This window comes from Jaculus jaculus, chromosome 9, assembly GCF_020740685.1.
Source record: "Jaculus jaculus isolate mJacJac1 chromosome 9, mJacJac1.mat.Y.cur, whole genome shotgun sequence".
NCBI lineage: Eukaryota > Metazoa > Chordata > Mammalia > Rodentia > Dipodidae > Jaculus > Jaculus jaculus.
The window spans coordinates 108,050,849-108,078,522 of NC_059110.1; the positions used below are offsets into that span (position 1 = coordinate 108,050,849).

Here is a 27,674-nt window from a genome sequence, read left to right on the forward strand (position 1 = left end):
AAGTAGTATATGCATCTGGAGTTCATTTATAGTGGCTAGAGGTCCTGGTACACCCATTCTCTCTCTCTCTCTCTCTCTCTCTCTCAAATTAAAAAAAAAAAAAGAGAGAGAAAGAAAATTGCTGAGCGTGGTGACACATGCCTTTAATCCTAGCACTTAGAAAGCTGAGGTAGGAGGATCACTGTGAGTTTGAGGTCAGCCTGGGACTATATCGTGAATTCCAGGTCAGCCTGGAATTCAATAAGCAAGACCCTACCTCAAAAAAAAAAAAAAAGGAAAGAAAAGAAAAAACAAAGTCTCAATAAGTTTCTTTCTTATTTATACTTTATTATTCTTACTTATTTATACCTTATTTCTAGTTACAAAAACAGAAAAAATAAAAAGTCACTGGGTGGGCGTAGCTACGAGGATCAAGGAGTTCGAGGCCAGCCTGGGAATACAGAGCGAGTTCCAGGTGAGCCTGGCTAGAGTGAAACCCTACCTCAAAACAAAAAAGTCAGCCATTGCTTTCTCAAAGTTCTTCTGACTCATGTTTTAGCTTGTGGTGGGCTTTCATTTCCTCTATTCACGGAGAGACTAATACGTATTTGATAGGAACTTTGTGATTTTTTTTTTTTTTTCAAGGTAGGGTCTCACTCTAGCCCAGGCTGACCTGGAATTCACTAGGGAGTCTCAGGGTGGCCTCGAGCTCCTCCTACCTCTGCCTTCCCAGTGCTGGGATTAAAGGCATGCGCCACCACGCCCTGCTTGTGAATTTTTTGACACATGTGTTTTTAGAGAGTAGGAGCAGGGAAGATGGGAATGACTCCGTAAGCCATGTTTCTGTGATCAAAACCATCTTTGCTTACTCTAGCCACATTTCTTTTTGTAAAAAAAATTTTATTTAGTTGCATTCGTGTGTGTTGTATGGGTACACCAGGGTCTCTCGCCACTGCAAATCAGTTCCAGATGTTTGTGCTACTTTTTGTGTCAACTTTACGTGGATGGTTGAGGAATTGAATTCCAGGCTAGCAAACTTTGCAAGCAAGTGTCTTTAACCACAGAGCCATCTCCCCAGCTCCCCATCTTTTTTGCAGGTGTTACCAAAGCTAGTAATAGAAGATTCGATTCCCATTGGTATGAACTAGTGTGAGATTTCTTTGAGTTTTTTGAAAAGGGAACTATATTTAAAGATGACACAATAAAAATCCACATCGTGGGCTGCAGAGATGGTTTAGTGGTTAAGGTGCTTGCCTGCAAAGCCTAATGACCCAGGTTCAATGCTCCAGCACCCACATAAGTCAGATGTACAAAATGACACATGCACACAGGTGGTGCACGCAAGGCCCTGGCATGCCAGTTATCTATCTCTCTCTCTCTCTCTCTTTCTCTAGCTCAGTCTTGCTCTCGCAGTCTCTCATAAAAATTCCATTTATTAACATTTTTCTTCATCATAAATAAAGAAAAGCCAAATGTGACTGGGTATGGTGGCACACACCTTTAATCCCAGCACTTAAGAGGCAGAGGTGGTAGAACTGCTATGAGTTCAAGGCCACCCCAAGACTACATAGTGAATTCCAAGTCAGCCAGGGCTAGAGCAAGACCCTATACTTGGGAAAAACACAAAAGAAAAGCCAAATGTGGTAGCATGTGCCTATCTATAGTCCTAGCACTTGTAAGGCTGAGGCAGGATTGAGGACAGGGCATCTGTGCTACATAGTGAATTCTACACCTATACTAGCAAGATGCTGTCTCAGAGAAAACAAAAAGTATGTAGGAATTTGACTTAGGTGTATGTCATCAGGGCCAAGGCCTCCAACAACATACAACTCCCATCAGAACTGTGCACTGGATTTGTTATAACAAGAGTGATCTTGAAACAAAAGCAAGCAAATAAAAGGTTTATTATGGAATTTGTTTGTTTTTTCCCCCAAGGTAGGGTTTCACTCTAGCTCAGGCTGACTTGGAATTCACCATGTAGTCTCATGGTAGCCTTGAACTCTTGACAATCCTCCTACCTCTGCCTCCCAAGTGCTGGAATTAAAGGCGTGCACCACCACACCTGGCTATTACGGACTTTCTTAACTGATCCCGTCTATTTATAGCACATATATCAGCACATATATCGTATGGAGTTGTGGTTTTCTTTAAGATGGGCACTGTGTAAAAATCATCTCCCCACATGGGCATTTCCTCCACCTACTCATTTGTCTGCAGGCCAGGAGGCTCACTTCCTCTTGGGCGCTGTGCCTTTGCTACTTGCTCTGGGCTCACTTTTTAGACAGGCTTATGCAGTTAAAATATAATGTCTAAAATACAAACATATGTTGTTACTAATAATTTATGTTATGTTCAAAAAGTAATTTGTTTGGAATTTATAGAGCAATCATGGGATGAACAGAGTGTTCACTCAGAAATATGGGTGTTGGGGCTGGAAAGATGGCTCAGCGGTTAAGAGACTTGCCTGCAGAGCCTAATAACCTGAGGTCAATTTCCCAGTACCCACTTAAAGCCAGATGCACAAAGTGGCGCATTGGCTTAAGGCTCATTCTGTTTCTCTTCTGTCTCTCTTGCTTGCAAATAAAAAAAAAATATATTTTTTTAAGGGCTGGAGGGATGGCTTAGCAGTTAAGACACTTGCCTGCAAAGCCAAAGGAGCCAGGTTCAATTCCACAGGACCTATGTAAGCCAGATGCACAGGATGGCACATGTGTCTGGAGTTTGTTTGCAGTGTCTGGAGGCCCTGGTGCACCCAGTTCTCTCTCTGTCTCCATCCTTCCCTCCTTCCTGTGTGTCTGCCTCTTTCCCTCTCTAAAATAAATAAAAGCATAAAATTAAAAAAATATGGGTGTTTGGGACTTTTACCAAAAATAGGCAGCCACTCGCAGTTCAATGTAGAGAACTATGTTATGGTGAAAAGTGATTAAGATTTCCATGTGGAGGACTGAGGATGTAGCTCACTGATCACTAGTATGTCCTTAAAGCTCTGGAAAAGCCACGTAGAAAAACTTTTGTATTCAGACATCGTTTTCCACCAGCTGTCCTGGCTCAGGTTGTTACTGAGCAATTGTTGTATCATAAAGCAAATAGCCAAGAATTATTTTGTGTGCTGAGGTTTTTTTTTTCCCCCCTCCCTACAAGCAGATCATTAAATTGCCACATGTTCAGTAGTTTAGCCTCCAGTTAATTCTTTTTTTTTTTTTTTTTTTTTTAGCTTATGAAGGTAGAGTCTCACTCTAGACCAGGCTTCCAGTTAAATTTTTAGTGTTAGGAATAACTAATAGGCTTGTCATTATGGTATGTGTGTGTGCACACACTTTTCTTCCCTCATGCAGGAGAGTTGACAGATGTTGCTGCATGGAAGTACATTGCCACGCCTGTCTTACCTGTTGCCTGCCATGTCTTGAAACCTTGCTCGAAAGTTGCATCTGTCTTGAGGACAGCAGCTCTAGACTCAGAACGAAACTAGGTCGCTGCTTCTGTAGCATGCAGTGGTTTGCATCAAAAGCTATCTTGGTCTTAACTTTGAGACTATCCCCTGCTCTTTGAAGTGGTTGTATTTTAATTGGGAGTGGTTTTGAATTTTTGAATTTCCAAATATATATATATATATATATATATTTTTTTTTTTTTTTTTTTCTGGTTTTTCAAGGTAGGGTTTCCCTCTAGCCCAAGCTGGCCTGGAATTCACTGTGTAATCTCAAGGTGGCCTCAAACTCACAATAAGCCTCCTACCTCTGCCTCCCCAGTGCTGGGATTAAAGGTGTGTGCCACCACTCCTGGCTTGAATTTCCAAATATTTTTAAACCTAAAACAGTTTTAAGGTTGGGCATGGTGGTGTACAACTTTAATCTCAACACTTGAGAGGCAGGAGTATCACAAGACCAGCCTGAGACTACAGAGTGAGTTCCAGGTCAGCCTGAGCTAGAATGAGACCCTTAGTTGAAAAATCAAAGTAAAAAAGTTTTAAAATATGATGTGATTGCTGAACACAGCTTTTTAATTTTTTTATTTTTACTTAATTATTTCGGGGGGGCAGATAGGAAATGGGTGCTCCTGGACCTCTCTGTAGCCACTGCAAATGAACTCCAAAAGCATGCACCACCTTGTGTATTTGGCTTAGTTGGGTCCTGGGGAATCGAACCTGGATCCTTTGGCTTTGCATGCAAGTGCCTTAACCACTAAGCCATCTCTTCAGCCCTTCCTTAGCTTTTAAAGCATATTTGATTGTGCGCGTGTCTGTGTGTATATATATATATATATTTATTATTATTATTATTATTATTATTATTATTACTATTATTCCCAAGGTAGGATCTCTAACACAGGCTAACCTGGAATTCACTATGTAGTCTCAGGCTGGCCTCGACTCACAGTGATACTACCTCTGCCTCCCAAGTGCTGGTATTAAAGAAAGGCATGTGCCATCATGTCTTACATACATACACACACACACGCACACACACACACACACACACACACACACACACACACAGAATGAATTAGAATGGGCACACCAGAGCCTCTATCTGCTGCAAACAAACTCCTTATGCATGTACCACTTTGTGCATTTGGCTTTACGTGGGTACTCAGGACAGCAGGCTTTCCAAGCAAGTACTTGACCTCATGGTGATCCTTCTACCTCTGCCTCCCAAGTGCTGGGATTAAAGGTATGTGCCACAACACTTGGCAAGGTGTTAGTTTTTTAAGTACCAAATTTTTTTTTTACTTGTGACCATAGTCCCAGCAGTCCTATAGCTTTGGTTAAGTCACATCATTAGCATTTCCTGATAGTCACGCTTCTAAAATGTTTGCTATCATTTGTTTATTTATTTATTAGAGAGAGAAAGAAAGAAGCACATAGAGAGAGTAAGAATGGATGCTTCAAGCTAGGCATGGTGGCACACGCCTTTAACACCAGCACTCAGGAGGCAGAGGTAGGAGGATCACCATGAGTTCAAGGCTACCCTTTTGACTACATAGTGAATTCCAGGTCAGCCTGGGCTAAAGTGAGACTCTACCTCGAAAAAAAAAAAAAAAAGAATGGGTGCTCCAGGACCTTTACAGCTGCAAATGATCTCCAGATGCATGTACAACGTGGTGCATCTGGTTTATATGGATCCTGGGGAATGGAACCTGGATCCTTTGGTTTTGTAGGCAAGCGCCTTAACCACTAAGCCATCTCTCTAGCCTTGTTATTATTATGTTTTTAGCCTGTTATTTTCATTTTCTACTGTATTAAGTAATTGCATTCCAGAACAGTACCTTTGGTCAGGGCTAGACTGAGACCTCTCAAGATGACGTGTTTTGTAGTTGTGTTCTAGTTGGGTTTTTTTGTTTGTTTGTTTGTTTGTTTTGTTTTTTCGAGGTAAGGTCTTGCTCTGGCCTTGGCTGACCTGGAATTTACTGTGTAGTCTCAGGGTGACCTTGAACTCAACAGCAATCCTACTTCTGTCTTCCAAGTGCTGGGATTAAAGGCATCCCCACCACACCCAGCTACTAGTTGTATTTTTGTTGTGACTGTTTTTTCAAGGCATAGTATCACTCTAGCTCAGGCTTACCTGGAACTTACTCTGAAAATTGATTTATGTGAATTTTTCTACCACTCAGGGTTTCTCTGAAGGAATACTCAGTTATGACATGAAGGAGACATGAATTCTAACTAAGGATAGAATTTAGCTTCTTAAACACTAGTCTGGAACTTTTTGTGTGTCATGCAGGTATTTTTATTGTTGTTGATCAAAACCTAAGCATATCTTTTGAGATAATTGCCTACTGTTAACTCAGGAGGAGGGTGCAGTAAACAGTGCAGGAATTAGAACACTAGACGTGTAGCACGTGCTCCACCAGTGACAAGCAATGACACGGAAAGGCTGTTACCCAGACCTTAGCTGTGGAGTAGGAACAGACATTTAGGTCGTTGTACGGCAGTGGTGCTTAAGGAAGCAAAACCCTGTGAGATTTCTCTCTCTCTATTTTTTCATATAGGGTCCTTTCTGCACTTTCCTCCCTCTTGCTTCTCAACCAGCTCTCACTTTAGTTCATGTCCAAGACTTCTACTGACATGTTCATCACCCTTTGCACAAGTGAATCACCTCATTTCTGCACCACCCTTGTGTGCACAACTGTGTTTATGTATGTAGCACAGGAGCTCTTACTGTTGCTAAGTACTCTCACAAGCATGTGTACCACAATAATCTTATGAGGTAGGTTAGTTATATTAATACTCTGGTTAGCTGAGAGTGGTGGTGCACACCTTCCCAGCACTTGGGAGACCAAGGTAGGAGGATCACCATGAGTTCCAGGCCAGCTTGGGCTACAGAGTGAATTCCACTTCACCCTGGGCTAGAGGGAGACCCTACCTTGAAAAACCAAACCAAAAAAAAAAGTGTCAAGACTAGTTACATCTCAGTTTATCCTGTACCACATACGCACCATGGTTTTTACCCCCCACAAGTGTATACGTTAATTACAAGATGACAAAGCTTGACCCACTTATTTTTGCTTCTTTGCTTGCTTGAGACAGGATCTCTGTGTAGTCTGGGCTGGCCTGAAACTGAGACCATCCTTGTGCCTCAGTCCTCAGTGTTGGGATTACAGGTGTGTTCCATCCACCTTCAAAAGGCTTCTCCCTTTTTCTTCCAGTTCCAAGGGAATCCAGGGATCATTCCACCACTAACTGACACTCCCGGGTCCCTTATTTTAGATGTTTTTTTTTTTAATAATGCTGTGAATAATGATCTCTAAGAGCAGATGAAGTTGTAATGTTTTATTACTGTTAGAGAGATGAATTTAACCATCCCAGATGAAGTGAAAACAGCTCCAAATGTCAGGGGGGTTATTTTGTATTGTTTCTCTCTACTAAAGTTCTAGAGCTCAGTGTGTTTACTGGGAGTTTGTAAAGATCTAAATTAGAATGATAGGGCTGGAAAGATGGCTCAGCGGTTATGGCACTTGCCTACAAAGCCGAAGGACCAGGGTTCGATTCTCAAGGTCCCACATAAGCCAGATACACATGGTGGCACATGTGTCTGGAGTTGTTTGCAGTGGCTAAAGCGTAAAATGTGACAGAGTATCCATGTATTTCAAAATGAACACTTAGTTGCACCTTCCATTGTGACGGTGTGGCTTATTTTATTTTACTTTTTTGGTTTTTAGCCCAGGCTGACCTGGAACTCACTGAGATCCTCCTACCTCTGCCTCCTGAGTGCTGGGATTAAAGGTGTGCACCACCATGCCTGCAGGGCCTATGTGATTTATTGATGATTCTGTGAGTTTACCTGAGTTGAACAATCATGAGACATTGCATTGCTTTCAGGTTCATATGGGAATTCATATATGTATGTACTCATCATTGAAAATAGAATAAACAGGGTTGGAGAGATGGCTTAGCCATTTAACAAAAAGGTTAATTTATTTATTAAATAAATTTAATTTTATATATATATATATATGTGTGTGTGTATATATATATTTTTGGGGGGGTTTCAAGGTGGTGTCTCACTGTAGCTCAGGCTGACCTGGAATTCACTGTAAGTCTCAAGGTAGCCTCAAACTCATAGCAGTCCTCCTACCTGTGCCTTCCAAGTGCTGAGATTAAAGTTGTATGCCACCGTGCTTGGTGCAAAACTAGATTTAAAAAAAAAAAACAAAACATTATTACTTTTTTGTTTTGTTTTTTTTATTTTTGTTTTGTTTTTCAAGGTAAAGTGTCACTCTGACCCAAGCTGACCTGGGATTCAATGTGTAGTCTCAGGGTGGCCTCAAACTCATGGCAATCCTCCTACCTCTGCCTCCCAAGTGCTGGGATTAAAGGCATGTGCCACCACACGTGGCTTAATTTTGTTAAAAGATGAGTTTAAAACCCCAAACCAGACAGAGTGGCATATGCCCATGGTTCCAGTTCTTAGGAGGCTTGAGGCAGGAGGATCAGGCTACATATAAAGGACCTGTCTCAAGAAACAATCAATCTCAAAATAAAAATTGCATAATTAAAAGCTTCAGAGTTTTTCAGTGGATATAAAGTAGAAATAAGGATAGTGAAAACTTTTACAATGCTCTTACACATGGTAGGCATTCAGTAAATACTACATTGTTTTTTTTGTTTTGTTTTGTCAGCTCAATTAGGGTAGATGCTTGCAGGAGTTTTTGTGTGACTCAGCAGGTAGGTGGTTGGCTAAACAGCAATGTGAGGCATGTCACCAAGCAAATTGTGTGCCCTTATTTTTTTTTTTAATGGATGGTTTTATTTTTCTTGGAACCATATCAGCCTGACGGTTAGATTCTCAGAATTTTTACTTCTCTGCAACTGACAGAAAAATCATCCAGTTATGAGTGGATCTAAGTGAGCTATGCAAGTAACAAATTTTTAAATGCTTACCAAAGTTACTCCCACAGACATGAAAGCAATTATCTCCATATCTTACTTATAATTTAAGGCCAGAGACATATTCCTTCTCTTCTATCTATGGTTGTGCCAGTTAGCTATTTATTTCTGTGTGCTGTTGTGCCCATCCCACCACTTTTGCTTGAGGGCTTTCATTGTGGTGGATGTGATAACTGATGCTGAAAGAAAACCAGCCCATGGCTAGAGATGGCTCAGCAGTTAAAGGCACTTGTTTGCCAGACCTGCTGGCCCAGGTTCAATTCACTAGCATCCACATAAAGCCAGATGCACAAGGTGGCACATGTGTCTGGAGTTCTTTTGCAGTGGGAAGAGGTCCTGGTGTGTACACATTCACTGTCTTTTTCTCTGTATCTCTTGCTAACCAACAAATAAAAATATTTTTCAAAAAAGAGCCAGTGTGGTGGTACTCAGGAGGCAGGAGTAGGAGGATTGCTGTGATTTAGAAGCTAGCTTCCAGTTCACAGTGATCCTCCTACCTCTGCCTCCCAAGTGCTAGAATTAAAGGTGTGCATTACCACACCTGGCTAAATAAAAGTGGTTTTTTTTTTTTTCAAAGACAGAAAGAAAATGTGTCTGGAGAGATGGCTCAGCAGTTAAGGCACTTGCCTGCAAAGCATAAGGATGCAAGTTTGATTCCCTAACAACCACGTAACTCCAGATGTATAAGGTGGTGTATGCATCTGGAATTCATTTGCCAATGCTAGAGGCCCTGGCACACCCGTTCTCTCTCTTTCCCTTTGTCTTTTTCTCTCTCTCTCAAATAAATAAATAAAACATTTTTTTTTAAAAAAAAGAAAACAGACCAAAAAAAAAAAAAAAAAAAAAAAGAAAGAAAGAAAAAGAAGAAGAAGAAAAGCCAGGCATGGTGGTGCATGCCTTTAATCCCAGCACCTGGGAGGCAGGGGTAGGAGGATTGCTGTGAGTTCGAGGCCACCCTGAGACAACATACTGAATTCCAGGTCAGCCTGGGCTACAGCAGAACCCTACATCAAAAAAACAAAAACGCCTGTATGAAGCTCTTGAATGTTTCATGACATCTTGTATAGCTAGACTGTAAACGTCTTGTGGACAGCCGTCAATGTGTTCTGCAGCATCTAGGATGACAAATGTAGATTTCAGCAGTAGATAATTATTCCTCAGATACATACTATGTGCTAGGCACTGTACTAACCTCTGAAAATATCTTGGTGAAATGGACACGTGTGGCTCTTGCCATCATAGAATCATTATATCCTAACTGAAAATGAGAACTCGTGCAAGCTATAAAATAATGACCCATGCCAAGCCATTCGAGAAGTATAAACATTATACAGATAGAGTTTAGTTACTTTAAGGTGTGTTGATTATACAAGTGCATGGCCTAAGGAGAAAAAGTGTTTTCTAATTTTCCCTCATTATTTTTCTCCTTAGGTAAGATGCCCCAAGTTTCTGGAAGCAGCTCTCTTGGGAAGAAAACCAGCAGTCCTCTGCTCTTGCTGTAAGACAGCCCTGTGTGACTTTTGCTTGGTGCAGTGACACTGGAAGAATTGGACACAAGCTCCAGAGCTGCTTCTTTGTTCACTTGAGTACTCTGTGGATGGAGAGAAATTTGAATCTTGATAATTGTCTTGTCTTAAAGCTATTTCTCAAGAGTCTGAACTGCTTAATAAATTGGGCCACTTACCAATGAGCCACACAGCCAGTTCTTGTCAGGAGCTGGTTGAAAACTGTGCTGTGCATGTAGCAGGGATGGCACAAGAAGAAAGCCGTCGTGGACAAGTGCCATCCACCTTCTACCATGGTGCCAACCAAGAACTGGATCTGTCCACCAAAGTGTACAAAAGGGAATCTGGAAGCCCTTATTCTGTGCTTGTAGACACCAAGATGAGCAAACCACATCTCCACGAGACAGAGGAACAGCCGTATTTCAGAGAGACAAGAGCAGTGTCTGACGTGCATGCTGTCAAAGAAGACCGGGAGAATTCCGATGACACAGAAGAGGAGGAGGAAGTCTCTTACAAAAGGGAGCAGATCATAGTGGAGGTAAACCTTAATAATCAAACATTAAATGTATCTAAAGGGGAAAAGGGTGTCTCTTCTCAGTCCAAAGAGACTCCTGTTCTTAAGACAAGCAGTGAGGAGGAAGAGGAAGAGAGTGAGGAAGAGGCCACTGATGACAGCAGTGACTATGGAGAGAATGAAAGGCAGAAGAAAAAGGAGAAGCTAGTGGAGAAAGTCAGCGTTACCCAAAGGCGAACGCGGAGAGCTGCCTCTGTTGCCGCAGCTACCACTTCCCCTACGCCGCGAACAACACGAGGGCGCAGGAAGAGTGTAGAGCCGCCCAAGCGTAAGAAGCGGGCGGCCAAGGAGCCCAAAGCTCCGGTCCAGAAAGCTAAGTGTGAAGAGAAAGAGACTCTGACCTGTGAGAAGTGCCCCAGGGTGTTTAATACTCGCTGGTACCTGGAGAAGCACATGAACGTTACTCACAGGCGCATGCAGATCTGTGATAAATGTGGCAAGAAGTTTGTCCTGGAAAGTGAGCTGTCCCTTCACCAGCAAACAGACTGTGAAAAAAACATTCAGGTAGGTCTCACCACCGAGAGGGCAAACTTTCCAGGATAGAACCTGGCTGTTCAGATTCATCTGGTATCTGCCCAAGAGAATAAATGCGATAGAGGCTGAAGGCACAGAGTTCACCAATTTATCATTTTAGACGCTGCTGCTTGAGTCTTTTCAAAACCGAGGCTTAACCTTGTATTTCAAAAGCATTACACTTAACTGACGCTGGACTAGTGGGATCCCAGGTACACTGGAAGGGGGAGCTGTTGTAGATGATTGACCGACTTTGCACTGAGATTTACTGTTGTAGGACATGTCAGATAATTCATGCTGGCATCTTCTCTCTCAAAGTGGGAGATACTGAGTAAAGGTCAGTAGTAGAGAAAGGTTCCTTTCCATTTAAAAGGATGCCAGAGTCTAGTGCAGCTGATGGGGACAAAAACCATAATGACTCAGACCGGTGGAAATGGAAGATCTCCAGGAGTGAGTTTGCTTTCACCAGTGGAGAGATGGCAACACTAAATTTGTCAAGAGGCGAGCCCGTGGGAATATGCAGACTTTAAACAGAGGCTGAGCTTTTGAAAACGTTGCTCACCTGGCAGTAGGGTTACATAATGCTGCTGTACAGTATTGTTAAGGTAACAAAACATGGTATTCAAACCAGGCTGGTATCGTGGAAAGATTGTACTGTGACAGGTTAAGTGGTATGCTCCTTCTGCTATGTTGAATGGACCTCATCTGTATTGGTTTGCACATATGTTACATGTTTGTCTATTAATGGATGTTCATAAAAGGTAAGTTTGTTATGTCTTCATAAGATATGTACAATAGAAATATTTTATGTCATTGAAGCTAAACTTTTAGAAGAGAAGTTGTTTTACTTGTGTTTTTGAAATGCTCAGATTGCTAGTCACCTTTACTTATTTTTTTTCTTGGTTGGCCATGGTGAAACATGCCTTTAATCCTAGCACTTGGGAGTCCGAGGTAGGAGAATTGCTGTGGGTTCAAGGCCAGCCTGAAATTTTTTTTTTTCCCCTTCAATTGCTTTTTTGTTTGTTTGTGTGAGGTAGGGTCTCGCTCTAGCCCAAGATGACCTGGAATTCACTATGTAGTCTCAGGCTGGCCTCAAACTCAATGATCTTCCTGTCTCTACCTCCTGAGTGCTGGGATTAAAGGTGTGTGCCACCATACTTGGCTCCAGTTGCCGTTTTAAAAAAATATTTACTGGGGCTGGAGAGATGGCTTAGTGGTTAAGCGCTTGCCTATGAAGCCTAAGGACCCCAGTTTGAGGCTTGATTCCCCAGGACCCACGTAAGCCAGATGCACAAGGTGGCAGTGCATCTGGAGTTCATTTGCAGTGGCTAGAGACCCTGGCATGCCCATTCTTTCTCTGTCTATCTGCTTCCTCTCTCTCTGTCACTCTCAAATAAATAAAAATTTTTTAAAAATATTTACTTATTGGCATCAGAGAAAGAGAGAGCGAGCGAGAGAGCGCTAGCATGGGCATGCCAGGGCCTCTAGATACTGCAGATAAACTCCAGATACAGGGCTGGAGAGATGGCTTAGCAGTTAAGTGCTTGCCTGTGACACCTAAGGACCCCGGTTTGAGGCTCAATTCCCCAGGACCCATGTTAGCCAGATGTACAAGGGGCGCATGCGCCTGGAGTTAGTTTGCAGTGGCTGGAAGCCCTGGTGCACCCATTGTCTGTCTTTCTCTATCTTCCTCTTTCTCTCTGTCACTCTCAAATAAATAAATAAAATTTTTAAAAATTCTAAAAAAAAAAAAACCCTCCAGATACATGTGCCACTTTGTGCATCTGGCTTTATGTGGGTAATGGGGACTCAAACCTATGTTTTTAGGTTTTACAGGCAAGCGCCTTAACATCTGAACAGTAGAACCATCTCTCCAACTCCTCTTCAATTGCTTTTGTTTTTTCCTCAAAAGTAGGGTCGCACTCTAGCTCAGGCTGACCTGGAATTCACTATATTGTCCCAGGCTGGTCTTAAATTCATGGTGATCCTCCTACCTCTGCCTCCCGAGTGCTAGGATTAAAGGTTTGTGCCCCTATGTCCTGCTATAGTGTTTTGTGTGTGTGTGTGTGTTTTACTATTTTTATTTATTTTTTTGTAAGTGGGGGGTGGAGAGAATGGGCAAGTCAGGTATTCCTGCCACTTCAGATGAACTCCAGATACATGCACCACTTTGCACATCTGGCTTTATGTGGGTTCTGGGAAATTGAAGCTGGGCCATCAGCCTTTGCAAACAAGTGCCTTTAACTACTGAGCCATCTCTGCAGCCCAAGAGGTTTTGTTTTTGTTTTTGTTTTTCGAGGGAAGGTTTCACTCTAGCTCAGGCTGACCTGGAATTCACTAAGTAGTCTCAGGGTGGCCTAGAACTTGTGGCGATCCTCCTACCTCTGCCTCCCGAGTGCTAGGATAAAAGGTGTATGCCACCATGCCCGGCAGTTTTTTTTTTAAACATATATTTTCTAAAAAAAAAAAACTCATTGCTGTTAACTTGTCAACAATGACTTGATCTATTCAAACCAGGTAAGTAAGACTGAGCTAGGGCCCAAATAGGCTACAGGGGTCAAGCCAATAGAACATGGTGCAGTGCTGCACCCTAGAGGTCAAATTTATATTTCATAATGACTTGTTACTAAAAAAGGCATTCTTAATCTGTATCTGTAAAGTTTGTTTTTGTTTGCTTGTTTGACTTAAATTTATTTAAGTTATATAAAACAAAAAATTACTGTAAAAATTAGGTGTGGCGGCTCACACCTTTTAATTCCAGCACTTGGGAAGCTGGGGTAGAATGATTGCTGTAAGTTTGAAGCCAGCCTGGACTACAGAGTTCCAGGTCATCCTGGGCTAGAGTGAGATTCTGCCTTTAAAAGAAAAGGGAAGGGAGGGATAGAGAAAGAAGAAAGCTTTTTTTTTGCTGAATCTCTGTACTCTGCTGAAACTTGTATTTAGTCAAGGAAGTAGGTAGTATGACATGTAGGGGAGATCTGGAGCTGGGGGAGGGAGAATGATGCTGGCACGCTAGAGGTTATGTTCATTTCTGCAAGAGAGATGTTAATAGGGTACATCTGATTCAGGAAAAGATAATAAATCTCGATTATTTGTGTTACTTATTTCTCAAAGTGTATTTTCTAAGACATAACACTTTTACACTCTTGCAGATGTATAACCATTACTATGTATGTTGTTGCTTATTTGTGCTAATACAAAATTGGTTTGTGTTCTCTGGTAAACACCTATTAACTGCATGGTAATTGGTGCGTAGGAGGTAGCCACACTTACTAATCCATGTAGTAAATAAATGTGAAGATTCCAGCTGGATGTGGTGGCACACACCTGTAATTTCAGAATTTAGGAGGGAGGACAAGAGGCTCACGAGTTTGAGACTAACTGCAACTGCATAGCGAGTTCAAGGTGACCCTGAGCTATATAGGGGGACTGTCTCCAAAAGAAAACAACTTGAAGGTTCTTTTCATAGGTACAACACTACCTTAGTAATAGCAGTCAGTTCAGTGGTATTAGCAGAACTTTCCATTTCTCCTTGTCTTAGTTTTTGCCATTGTTTTCATGCTCCCAAAGGGTCTCTAAAAGATGCATCTTGGAAACTAGAACATTCAGATGTTGGTGTTGGAATCTGGACTCCATGGAAGAATAGCGTTTGTCAGGATTCTGGTCTTGGGCCATGAATTCTTAAATGCGTCCATTTCATCTGCCAGGAGGCAATACGGCTTTCTGCAAGCCCAGTAAATAAAGATTATTTCTATTTATCCTGCTCAGTGTGTTTCCTGTAACAAATCATTCAAGAAACTCTGGTCCCTTCATGAACATATCAAGATCGTCCATGGATATGCAGAAAAGAAATTTGCCTGTGAAATTTGTGAGAAGAAATTCTATACCATGGCTCATGTGCGGAAACACATGGTCGGTAAGTCACGTCTCACACCTCCAGTGTTCGTTGGTATGCCTCTGCTCCAGACTTGGCAGGATGCGAGGAACTGCCCTGCTGGCATCAGTTCTGACATGTTGGCACTTAAGTGCAGCATGCCTTCAGCAAAGCATCACCAGACTGGACAGTAGTCTTCCCCACCCAGATTGCTTTTTATCTTGCCAGTTTCTCTTCAGAACATTACTGTTACAGTGCCACAAATGAGAGTGAGTGCAGAAAATTAAGGTCGCATAATTGCCTTGCTGTGTGACAACTGCCTTCCAGTCTGAGCTCTTTGGTGAAATTGTTTTGAGTAAGTGTTTTCTGTGTTGCAGCACATACGAAAGACATGCCATTTACATGTGAAACCTGTGGGAAGTCATTCAAGCGCAGCATGTCGCTCAAGGTGCACTCGTTGCAGCATTCTGGAGAGAAGCCTTTCAGATGTGAGGTAAGGAACAAGACACAGTCCAGGCCCACGACTGCCGTATAGATGGTGGAGTAGTGAGAGTAAGATGCTGGGTGCAAGGCACAAGGCTGCATGTCAGAAAGCTTTGGGTATGTGCCACACTTTTCATGCATTCCCTCAGTCAAGAAGGGAAATGCTGTACTTAGCACATGGCTGACTCTGGTTAACTTAGGGATAACTTGCAGTGCCTCATGTCTCCTTTCTCCATGATTCAGAGAAGTTGAACATGCTCCAGCAATAATTATATGAGATTTCCCTTATAGTCACAACTCAGCTGCAGAAACATAGCAAAGCCAACTGGTTGGCATAGGTAGCTTCTATTTTGAGTATGAAAGCTCTGATAAACTTGTCAGGATATGCTCAGATAAAGCCTCTCTGCTTGGCATTCATACCTCTCATCTCTGTCCATGCAGAACTGCGACGAGAGGTTTCAGTACAAGTACCAGCTCCGCTCCCACATGAGCATCCACATTGGGCACAAGCAGTTCATGTGCCAGTGGTGTGGCAAGGACTTCAACATGAAGCAATACTTTGATGAACACATGAAAACACACACTGGTAAGGACTTCTTGGGAAAGGTACAGATGTCTCAAGTTAAATATTCTTTGGCCAATAGGCAGACTCAACATTTCCTATTTCTTCTAAAGCAATAGAATGTACTTTTAAATTTATTTATTTACTTTTGGCTTTTCAAGGTAGGGTCTTGTTCTAGCCCAGGCTGACCTGGAATTCACTATGTAGTCTCAGGGTGGCCGTGAAATCATGGTGATTTTCCTACTTCTGCCTCTGGAGTGCTGGGATTAAAGGCATGCACACCATGTCCAGCACTTTCATCAAAAGAGAAACATAGGGGCTGGAGAGATGGCTTAGCAGTTAAGGCATTTGCCTGCAAAACCAAAGGATCTCAGTTCGATTCTCCAGGACCCACGTAAGCCAGATGCACAAGGGGGCACTTGCATTTGGAGTTCGTTTACAGTGGCTGAAGGCCCTGGTGTGCCCATTCTCTTCCTCTCTCTTTCTCTGTATCAAATAAATAAATAAATAATTTTTTTTTTAAAAAAAAAGAGTAACATAGGACTGGGGAGATGGCTTAGCGGTTAAGGCACTTGCCTGTGAAGCCTGAGGACCCATGTTCTACTCTCCAGATCCCAGTAAACCAGATGCACAAGGTGATGCAAGCACAAGGTTACACATGCACACAAGGTGGTATACTTGTTGAAGTTCAATTACAGTGGCTGGAAGCTGTGGTGCACCAGTTCTCTTTCTTTCCTCTCTCTCCCTCTCTCTCATTCATTAGGGGGAAAAAAAAAACAGCAGGACTCAGAGGTAGGAGGATCACTGAGTTTGAAGCCACCCTGAGATTACAGGTTACATAGTGAATTCCAGGTCAGCCTGGACTAGAGTAAAACCCTACCTTGAAAAAAAACAAAAAAGGGGGGGCAGTCTTTTGGACTTGCCTCAAGGGAAAAAGAAGGTAATGTATACTTATTAAGGTATTAACTAGAAGCTAAAAAAAGTAAAATAAAATTATAAGACTGTCTTAACTGTAGAGAGAATACTAAATACTAACCCAAAATTTAGGGTTTATTTTTTGGTCTTTTAAAGTAGGGTTTCACTCTAGCCCAGGCTGACCTGGGATTTATTCTATAGTCTCAAAGTGGTCTTGAATTCTCAGTGATCCTCCTACCTCTGCCTCCCAAGTGCTGGGATTAAAGGCATGTGCCACCATGCCCAGCTAAAAATATTTTTATCTGGGCTGGAGAATGGCTTAGCGGTTAAGGAGCATTCCTGCAAAGCCTAAGGCACTTGCTTTCAAAGCCTAAGGACCTAGGTTCCATTCCCCAACACCAGTGTAAGCCAGATGCACAAGGTGGCACCTGTGTCTGGAGTTCAGGCTGGAGGCCCTGCTGTGGCCACACACTCTCTCTAAAATAAATATAATAAAATGTAAATATTTCCATTTATTTACTTGAGAGTATGGGCACACCAGTGTCCCTGGCCACTGCAAGCAAACTCCAGACCTATGTGCTGCTTTACGTGGGTACCGGGGAAACCCAGGCCAGCAAGCTTTGCAAGAAAGCAGCAGAGCCTGCTAGTCTGGGTTTGATTCCCTGATGCCCACATAGAGCCAGATACACAAAGAGTGCTAACTGCAGAGTCGAGAGAGGGAGGCCCATAGGTTATATATTTGGATGATAATATACTACCTCCTTTAGTAGTTGTGAGGAAGGAACACCTAGGTTAATAGATGCAAAGATGGACATAGCCCACCGCCACCAGCACCACACCTTCTCTTCACCGCTCCTCACTCTCTTCTTCCTTCACCTCTGCCTTCCTTCCTTTCTCCACATGGCACACTGTATATAGGTTGTATCCGTGTGTCTGCTATGATCAGGGGGTACTCACGCCCTAGACTAAGGAAAGGGCTGGCAGGAGCACATCTCCGCCAGTCTGCTCATCAGCTGTCTGTGTCATCCAGGAGAGAAGCCCTTCATCTGTGAAATCTGTGGCAAAAGCTTCACCAGCCGGCCCAACATGAAGAGGCACCGCAGAACTCACACCGGCGAGAAGCCCTACCCCTGCGACGTGTGCGGCCAGCGCTTCCGCTTCTCCAACATGCTCAAGGCGCACAAGGAGAAGTGCTTCCGGGTGACCAGCCCCGTGAATGTGCCCGTGCCCGCCGCCGTCCAGATCCCGCTCACGGCGGCCCCCGCGGCCGCGGCGCCCGTGCCTCCGGTGGCGAACACACCCCCGAGCCCTGTCAGTATGAACCCGGTCAGCAGCTCGCTTCCCCCGAGGCCCATCCCGCACCCCTTCTCGCACCTGCACCTGCACCCGCACCCGCACCCGCACCACCTTCCCATCCCGCCGGTCCCCCACCTGCCCCCGCCGCCAGCTCTCTTTAAGAGCGAGCCCTTAAACCACAGAGGCCAGAGTGACGACACCTTCCTGCGGCACCTGGCCGAGAAAAACGGGGCGCCTGCGCAGCATCATTAGCACCCACCGTCCGAGGCCGAGTCACGGTCCAGTCCTATGGTGAGTTGGCAGAGGGGAGCTGGTGGCCTCTCTAGGGTCCCGGCCCTCAGCGCTCCTCCAGAGTTTTTGCCATTATCTGAGCAACTCAACAGAAGACACGCTTGCGCTCACGGGGACCGCCCTCAACCAGGGGAACCACTGAACTGAAGCCCAATTTGCTTGCATTTTCTGATGACTTTTATAAATTTCAAATACTCAGACTTACAGGATTTTATAATTTCATATCAGCTGATGAGGTATGCTTGCTTTTATATCCTGGACTTCTCCTCAAAGAGGGGATAGGCCTGGTTTCCTTTGTACTAATCGGGAAGGCTGTGAGATTAATCCAGAGCATTAATTGTATCACTGTGTATTGTAATGAATTCTTTTCAGCTTTTGGTGCTGGCTACAGAGTTGAGCTGGCCATGTTTCACAGTCTATCAAGCATTATAGAGAAGATGGAAATTTTCTTCTTTGTCTAGCTCTCTTAACACACTCTTTATTTTACTACAGAAATTATTTTGGAGTTTTGTATACTCTCCTTTAGTAGTCTGTTTCTAAAATGAAATGTATTTCAATAAGCGGGGTAATTTTTCAGTGTAGCTGAACCTATGTTGTAAAATAGAAAAAAAAAGTTTTATAATCATCAAAATGTGATTCTTAAAGATGCATATAAAACTTCTATAATTCAAAGTTATTCTTACATCCGTACAGCTCAAAGGTGCTTCAGAGACTAGATGTATCTGAGAGGGTCACCAGACTAGGTTAATGCAAAGTGAGATTTTTGTTTTCAGGACAGGCTGCTACTCAGTAGCTTGAAAATATTTGCTCAGCTCTGATATACTGACATGCTTCTGCCTTCACGTTCCTTTGGCTTCATTAGTACATTGTGCATTTGATGGGCTGATGTGTAGAGATAAGGCCCTTTCTGGGGAGTCACCAAAAGTTTGCCTGGTTTGAATTTATGAGCCACATTGTGATCACCTTCAGGAAGAAGCAGTAGAGATTGCTTCCTTAGTCACATCTGTTTCTCACTCCCTTGGGAACTGTGTTCATGTTTAATTGTTAGGGGAAAACAAGTTGGAGGCTCTTTGAGACTGCTTTGTTTTCTGACAATTGTAATGAAATGTGTGTGATATCTGAAATGTGGCTGTATCCACAAGTGTGAACTATAAGTTTAAATTGCAGTGAGAGGTGGCTTTCAATTCTGCTGTAGGTGAACCCATGACACTGGCGTCCTTAGGTGGGGAGGGGGCGGTAAGTACCTCCCACGCCTCTGTGCATCTGACTGGGTCAGGTTTGGGGAACTTCCACAGAATCAGAGCACCTGACTACGTGATTACAAGGAAGGCTGAGCAGGAGGGCGTTATAATGTTGGTTCCACTTAGCTGACTAGACTTATCCAGACTTCGTATAGCTACAAATTTTGTATTACTTCACCTCAGACAGCTGAGTTCCAAAAGGGTAGGTCACTTTTCTCCTCACACCATTCCCCTTTTTTAATCTCAAAATTCTTAATTTCTCTTTCCTTCATCACCTGAATCAGAACCCTGGCTTTTATTTATTTTTTTATTTTTAATATTAAATGTGCAGATATGCGTCAAGCACTTTTTTTCTGGCTAATTAGCTCTGTAGCAGGGAAAAGTGGAACTCTCAACTGAGGTTCGGTTCCTCCTCCTAAGTATCACACTCTAACCTTTTGGTTTAATATTTCCAGATTTTCTCCTTTTAATTTTGCCGTTGTCTTCTGTAATGCATAGGAAAATTTTGCAGTGAGGCAGAAGAGTATCTCAGGACATACTTTTCTTCCGTTGAATGCTTGCACATCTTCCTTGAGCCCCCACATCCCCCAGCCAGTAAGGAAGCAGATTCTTTGCTTCTGGCTATTACTACTTTAGACGCTGTTCTCACCTCCACAGTCTCCCTTTGCATTCCATGACAGGGTCACAAATCTACTCCTTCATGCAAACATACCCTTAGCTCGTGGTCAAGCCTGTAATACTAAGGTTTTGTCTTTGTTTTTATTTTTCAAAAAAAAAGGTGTAAATTGTAGCTTAGTTAATTGGCTATACTTTATTTTATGCTAAATAAATTTACAAAATTAGAAATAGATTTTGGATTCTATACATGATGCCATCAACTCAGCTATTTTAAGGATGTACTATGATTACACACTGGAAAATTTAAGTAGTCCTATTTGATTTTTTTTTAATTCAAGCAACTATATAGCCATAAGAAAGTATCTGCTACACAGAAAAACCAGTAGTAAACAAATAACCATCACCATCCTTGACAAGCAGAGAAAATAAGAGTTTTAAATAATGAATTAGCATTGTTACACAGTATAATTCTTAGTGAAATGTATTGTGAAACAATCCAGAAACACTTTTTTTTTTTCCTGGATAAGTATGCTTTCCCTGACTTGGGGTTTGTGGTCTTCAGGAAAACTGCTCAAAATGTGATTTCTCATCAGTATCATATTATATATGATTATCAGAATACAGTCATAGCAGTCAGTAATGCTTCTGTATAGAAGAACTATAGACTAAGCCTTAAACATATAAATGCATCAGGTTTAATATGCTGAAGACTCAAGCTCAGGGTTGAAAAGTTGCTTGGGGTCCTCTGTTAACTTAAAGTTGCATTATGTGGCATGTCCTCACCCACATATGCTCCAGTACCCCGTCAGTTCTCCAGAACTTGTTACCTATTTATCATCTGTTTATGAAAGAAAGACCTATGAAAGAATGAGTTCTCAGCCCTTATCTGTGCTTCTATCTTATAAAGACAATAAAGGCCACATTTCAGCATTATATAGATATCAAATTGAAACTGTCTCTCTTTAATTTTATATGTCTTCAAAGGCTTGTATCATTTCAAGGGTCCCTTATTCCCTCAAAGCCAGGCGTGGTGGCACACGTCTGTAATCACAGTACCCATGAGGCTAAGGTAGGAAGAACACTGCAAATTTAGGCCAGTCTAGACTACAGAGTGAATCTCAGGTCAGCCTGAGCTAGAATAAGACCCTGCCTCAAAAAGAAAAAGAAAAGAAGAAAATTCCCCCAGAGACATTTTGTTTGTTATTTGGTCTCAAACTCATAATCCCCTGCCATGTCCAGCTTCCCCAAGGACATGTTTGAATTGACATTACATTTTTGGTGGTTTAACCTGCATCTGTTCTTTTTCCATAGATTTATCATTCAAATAGAAATTGTTCTTTAGACTAATGAAAGACTGCTACTCCCAATTTTTGAGTCTAGTAGGCTTATACTGGGATTGGTTTTTAAATTTGGATTAAGAAGATGAACAGTTTAAGGATATGTGGCTCATTTTTTTTAATGTGGCTCATTTTTATGTATATTATTTTTACTTTCTTATTAGCAAATAAGGAGGCTGCCACAGAAAACTTTAACAAAGTTCAAAGAAACGTTTGAAAATTGTTTCCATATCATATGTCATTTACTAAAACTATTTGAATCAGGTTACTGAGCATAGACATTTTCATAGTTATCCTTTTTTTTGTTTGTTTGTTTTTCAAGGTAGGTTCTCACTCTGGCTCAGACTGACCTGGACTATGTAGTCTCAGAGTGGCCCCAACCTCACAGTGATCCTCCAACTTCTGCCTCCCAAGTGCTGGGATTAAAGGTGTGCGCCACCACACCCGGCTAATAGTTATCCCCTTTTTTAAAACTATATTTGTTGGAGTTATCTTTTGTGATGGCTGGAACCCTTCTTATAATTTGTTGCTAGTGCTAATTGAAGGCAGAATGCTCTGAAACTTAATTTTCAAATTTTGGTTTTGTTTTTTATTTTTTGTTGAGTGGATATATGTTTAGTTTCATTTTTTTATTTTACTAAAAGTTTAAAAATTTTAGATTACAGAAGCATATATAGAGTTCTATCACAGATGGATGGATTTATTCCATTTTGTAGATTTTGGCTAGTAAAACACACAGTGGTTGGTGGGTTTTAATGTTTTTAAAAAAAGCAACAAAACAATTAAAAAAAAAAGTAAATGCGATAGCTGAAGAAACTCTTCTGTTTTAAACTACTGTAGGAAAAACACAGGGTTTTTTGCATTAATGACCCACAAATATGCTGATGCTGTTCTGGGTTGTCTGGGGAGTACTTCATGAAAAGGGAAATACATTATACTTAACCGTTTTATCAAGTCAAAAAAAGTCTGAATTCATCAACTCTAAAGCCGAGGAAATCATTAATTGGGTTTTAATCTTTCCTTTGCTTAAACCATGATAAAATCTTCCCAATAGATCTCTTCTTTCTTTCAGGATGAAGTGATAAGCCATTAGAGACAGTGGCATGATGAGGATGAGGATGAGGCAGCAGTAACAAGGCCCTAGCTAGCCTGCTTTTGCCATCAGTAGCACCTGTGAGAAACAATGCTGACCTTTCAGCCCTGGACACTACCTCGATAAAGCAAACCAGAGACCCTCTCTCCACTTTGTACAGAAGCCATAACGTTGCCATCAGTACATCCACCTTCACTGTCCTCTACTTTTGTACTGCAGACTTTTTATAGACTTTATGATCAGATATTTTCATCTTAGAGGATAGGTTTTGCAAGACTCAAAGGAACTCAGCTTTGAAGCTGTAGTTTCAGCAGGTTTGTTTCAAGAAACAGTTACTGTATCATTTATCAAGTTATATATTTAAGTCATAAGGACTTTGCAGAATTATCCTGAAAACAAGCTTCCTTTCTCCCTAAATAGAAGCTATGTTGTAGGACGTCCCTGTGCCATGGATTTCTCTCTACCTTATTGACTCTGGGTACTCCTCACCAATGCGTGTGTAGGTAGCAGTGGTGGTCCCGGAGTTATGTTTCTTAGGACAGAGGAGTGGGTAGGTTCCCCCCCCCCCCGCCCACATGCCACAGCTTCTCTCTCACACTCTGCTCTTGAGTGCCTTCAAAAAGCCAGCATCCAGGAACATTTTTGCCCTGATCTGAATCCCTACCTCTCACTGCTTCATTCTCCATGAATATTGGAATTCATCCTCATTCCAAAGGATTTAACTCTATGAGAGAGAGAGAACCTTGGATGAGAATTTTGAACATGTTTCTGTTTTGTTCCTCCATCTCATTAAGTCACATTTTAGCTTTTACTTGTATCTTCTTCACAATATCACATCTGTAATGTTGAAAAATGTCATCCTTATCTTTCTCTTCACTTTTCCTTTCACCAGAAGCTAGATGTTCCTTTAAAAGTAAAGATCATCAGGTATCTCTCTGGCCCATCCTTTTCTTGTCTGAAGTCTTCCTGAATGCTGGTCCTTTCTGATTAAAGGGATCCCGAATGCTGCTCTTGTTATATTCTCTCCCTCTCTCCTCTCTCTCCTCCCTCTCCCTCTCCCTCTCTCCCTCCCTCCCTCCCTCCCTCCCTCTCTCTCGGTCTCTCTCTCCCTCTTCCTCTCTCTCTTTCTCTTCCATAAACATAGGCAGGGTTATACTCATGATTTTATCTTAGTTGCATGAATTTAAAAGTGCTCTCTGGGCTTAACAAAAGCCCTTCATTGTTGTTTTCTTTTCATTGGTTGGTTTGTTTGTTTTTTCAAGGTAGGGACTTGCTGTAGCCCAGGCTGACCTGGAACTTACTATGTAGTCTCAGACTGTCCATGAACTCACAGTGATCCTCCTACCTCTGCCTCCCGAGTGCTGGGATTAAAGGCGTGCGCCACCATGCTGGCACCTTCATTGGTTTTTGGTCTGCCTCTGTCATCTACCTGTCCTTCAAAAACCTCTGTTGACTTTCTTTTCTAGTTCTTCTCATCAACATCATCTTAAAAGTATGATTGGCACATAGTATATGAAGGAGATAGTAAAGAGGACACTGGAGTGCGTTCTGCCTGTGGTGTGTGTATATCTGCTCCATCTTATTTTAGCAGTTGACTAGTCGTGCTTCCCAGACTAAAGTCTGTGCTGTTTAACAGATTGATTATTCCCTCCTAAAGTGAAAACAAATGAAGAAAATGGATTTTGGGGTTTATTTGTTGTTCTTGTTGTTGTTGTAGGTGAATGAACACTATTGAGTATTTTTACTTTATTCAAAATCTTTGCTTTCTAATTTAGCATGTCAAGCCTCTTAAAGTTATTAGTACTCAGGTTTTCAAAACTAATAACCACATGAGGTGAGAGTCTAAAAAGGCAGCTGTTAATAAATTTTTTAATTCTTTTTTGTTTGGCAACAGACAAGATGCTAATTGGTGGGACAGTGCAAAATTGTGAGAATTGGTTTTAATTGGTAATAAAGAAATTCAAAACATTTGAATAAATCAGTGGCTGTTTGGCATGGGAAAACTAGTTTACAGAATGCAAGAGATAGATTTCTGTATTATAGAAATCAGTAATTGGAGTTTGTTGATTTAGAAAGCATTTCACAATTGTTTGCCTAGAACCACTTGAGTAGAACCTGATGCCTAAAGTCACAGCTTAAAAGCTGGTTGCTTTTCTCTCCAGTCTCAGGCGAACAATGGAGAGCCACTCTTGCTTGTAGTGGAAGGAGCTATACCCTTTGGCACAGACTGCTGGCTTGTTTTGTATCTTCAACAGGAAATCTTTGGTGCAGGTATCACAGGGAGTTGTCCCTAGAGAGTCCCCACAGCATAACTCCAAATTGCTTTTATACTATATTAACTTCTCTGGTAAGATCAGGGATGTGATAGATCACTTGAAAACGATTTCATAGGACATGCAGATGGGCCAGAAAGGATAGAAGCTGTGTTTTATTTAATGTCAGAAGAAAATCTGGTGTTTGCCTGGCTAGTTTTGGTCACGTAAAGAACCTGTCTCTTCTGTGCCAAGGAATCACGTTGTTTCTGCACCAATAGTTCCAGAGTGCTTACAGGTGGAAAGGGGCCGTGTGGCCAGGCAGGCTCTAGCGCATGCACGCGCGCACGCACACCCTGCATAGGGTCTGAGATAGTTTCACTGTATTTGAAAGTTGGTAGAAAGTGTCTTAGTCTCCTCAAACTCTCAACTCACCTGTAAGCATCTTTCCATGCTTGACAGTTCATTCATGAGGTTAGTAGAAAGAAATAGTATGGCATAATTTTAATGTTTACTTCTCAAACTGCATTTCCAAGGATATACTTGTGGCCTCAGAAAATCAGATGAAGCCTCAATCTGCCATCACTTTGAATATGCATTTTATTCATTTGTTGTCTCAGGCAGATTCTATTCTACCTGTAGTTCTGGTTTTGTCCACAGGGGAGCAGCAAAATACTTGGCTTTATTTATTCCCAGCTGTTAAGTGTCTTCTGGAACATTGTTGCCTGGCTCACCACTTACATATCTTGATCTAAAGCTTTTCACAGATTACTAAATTCAGCAGCTGCTTAACCCTCTTGACGCAGACAAACATTGATTCTGAGGTCTGGGGTCTTTGTGGGCCAGGCAGCTACATTAACTAGCCTTTGTTGCTATTGGTGACACAGGATTGACAGCCAGGAACTTGCCTGTGTGCTAAGTGCAGAAAGAGCTGAAAGGCCATCCGCTGTATTTCCTTCCTTCAGCTCCCCTTGCAAGACTGGCACCATCACACCTCTGACAAGAGCAGCAGGGGACCTCAGGAGTGTGTAAGAGCTACTCCAAGTGGGTTACACCAGGAAGCATGAAGGTTCCCAGCAGCGGCCTCCTCCAGGCTAGAGTTTTGGTGCACACCCCCTGCCAGCTACTTTTCCTTATAGTCTCCCAGGCCTCGTCAGCTGTGCTCATAGCCGGACATTCTTCACGGTGAACAGTTAGGTGATCAACTACAGGAAACACCAAGCTGCAAACGTTTACTTCGTAGAGCCAGGAAGGGCCTTCCTAACTGACTTCTGCCTGGAAAACCCAACCAAGTCTCAACTTGAGCCATACCAGACACAGAGAGTGGGGTTTCCCTATGACTACGACACGTGACACACCAAAAAAATAAAAAAGTAAAACCCGAAGCTGTGACTGGTTTAGGTAGCAGGTGGCCAGGTGCAACTTAATTTTTATTTTTGTTTTCCCCAACTGTACTGAGATCACTTGCACTTTTTCTCATTTCTTAAAACAGAATCCAGTTGGCTTGCCAGGAACTGTTTAGCATTAGGTTTACAAAGCTTGTTGTTGAATGTTGAATATTTGTCCAAAGGAGTTTGACAAAACAGAAGCTGCTTGGTCCCTGTTCTACTTACAAGGTCCTAAGAATTGAGGCTATGTCAAGTCCAGAATGGGATGGTGCCCCTGGATGATCTCTTACAGAGACACAATTGAAGGTCAAGTTGGACTCAGTATAAGATACATATCTGTCATGCTGCAAGGAGGGTGGGTCAGAGGAGTCCTTCAGTGGAGGAGGTAGCAGGTAGGTAGGACAGGATCTTTTGAAATGGGAAGGACTGGGGAGAGGAGGGCTGCTTGACCAGGGAACTGCATGAGGGATGGAGCGGAGGTGGCCCATGCTGCCTGGCTTCCCCGCATCGTCTTTTCTCTAGCATCTTGTCAGATCCCTCAGTGTACTGATTTCCTCCTTGTGTTAACTATACCAATATTATTTTTTTAGCAATTGAATGCACTTTTTTATTTCAACTCAATCATGATTTTAAGTATAAAAATTTATAGATTGTTAAAACTACTTTTGTGTATTTTTAACCACTTAATGTAGCATTGTATATTTTATTCTTGTGAGACTCTGGTACAAGGTGTGCCGTTTAATGATTCCCCCCCCCCGACATGGTGGGCCTTTGGATGTGTACGGTAACCAACTTCATGCTAATGTTCAAAGTAAAAAAAAAAAAAGTAGCCATATTCCTTATGTGTCTTTCTTTACTTTATTTCTTCATCATTCTTTTTAAAAAATATTTTTATTGACAATGTCCATAATTGTTAACAATATCATATGGTAATTCTCTCCTTACCCCCCCCCACTTTCCCCTTTGAAACTCCACGCTCCATCATATCCCCTCCCCCTCTCAATCAGTCTCTTTTATTTTGATGCATGATCTTTTCTTCCTATTATGATAGTCTTGTGTAGGTAGTGTCAGGCACTGTGAGGTCATGGATGTCCAGGCTTCTTCCTCATACTTTTTCCCACTATATACTTTTATTTACTGTTTTTATGACAGTAAGAGAGAGAGAGAATTGGCATGCCAGGGCCCCCAGCCACTGCAATTGAACGTCAGGTGCATGTGCCACCTTGTGTGCATGTGCCACCTTGTGCTTGTGTCACCTGCATCTGGCTTACATGGAATCTGGAGAGTCAAACATGGGTCCTTATGTTTCAAAGGCAAGTGCCTTAACCACTAAGCCATCTCTCCAGCCCTATACTTTCATTGTATTT

At 42.2% G+C, this 27,674-nt stretch overlaps 1 protein-coding gene across 2 annotated transcripts in view; it reads left to right on the forward strand.

Moving 5' to 3' along the window:
• Znf652 (zinc finger protein 652) overlaps nucleotides 1-27,674 on the forward strand; it is a 55,020-nt gene that overhangs the window by 19,553 nt on the left and 7,793 nt on the right. Inside the window, exons 2-6 of one of the 2 annotated variants that reach the window (XM_045159472.1) lie at nucleotides 9,797-10,948; nucleotides 14,726-14,873; nucleotides 15,209-15,324; nucleotides 15,756-15,900; nucleotides 17,822-18,378. In XM_045159472.1, coding sequence (XP_045015407.1) covers nucleotides 10,052-10,948; nucleotides 14,726-14,873; nucleotides 15,209-15,324; nucleotides 15,756-15,900; nucleotides 17,822-18,339 — 1,824 coding nt within the window. In that variant the 5' untranslated portion in view covers nucleotides 9,797-10,051 and the 3' untranslated portion in view covers nucleotides 18,340-18,378. Of the gene's footprint in view, nucleotides 1-9,796; nucleotides 10,949-14,725; nucleotides 14,874-15,208; nucleotides 15,325-15,755; nucleotides 15,901-17,821; nucleotides 27,143-27,674 lie in introns of those variants that run through there. The other variant, XM_045159471.1, reaches the window with a different exon arrangement.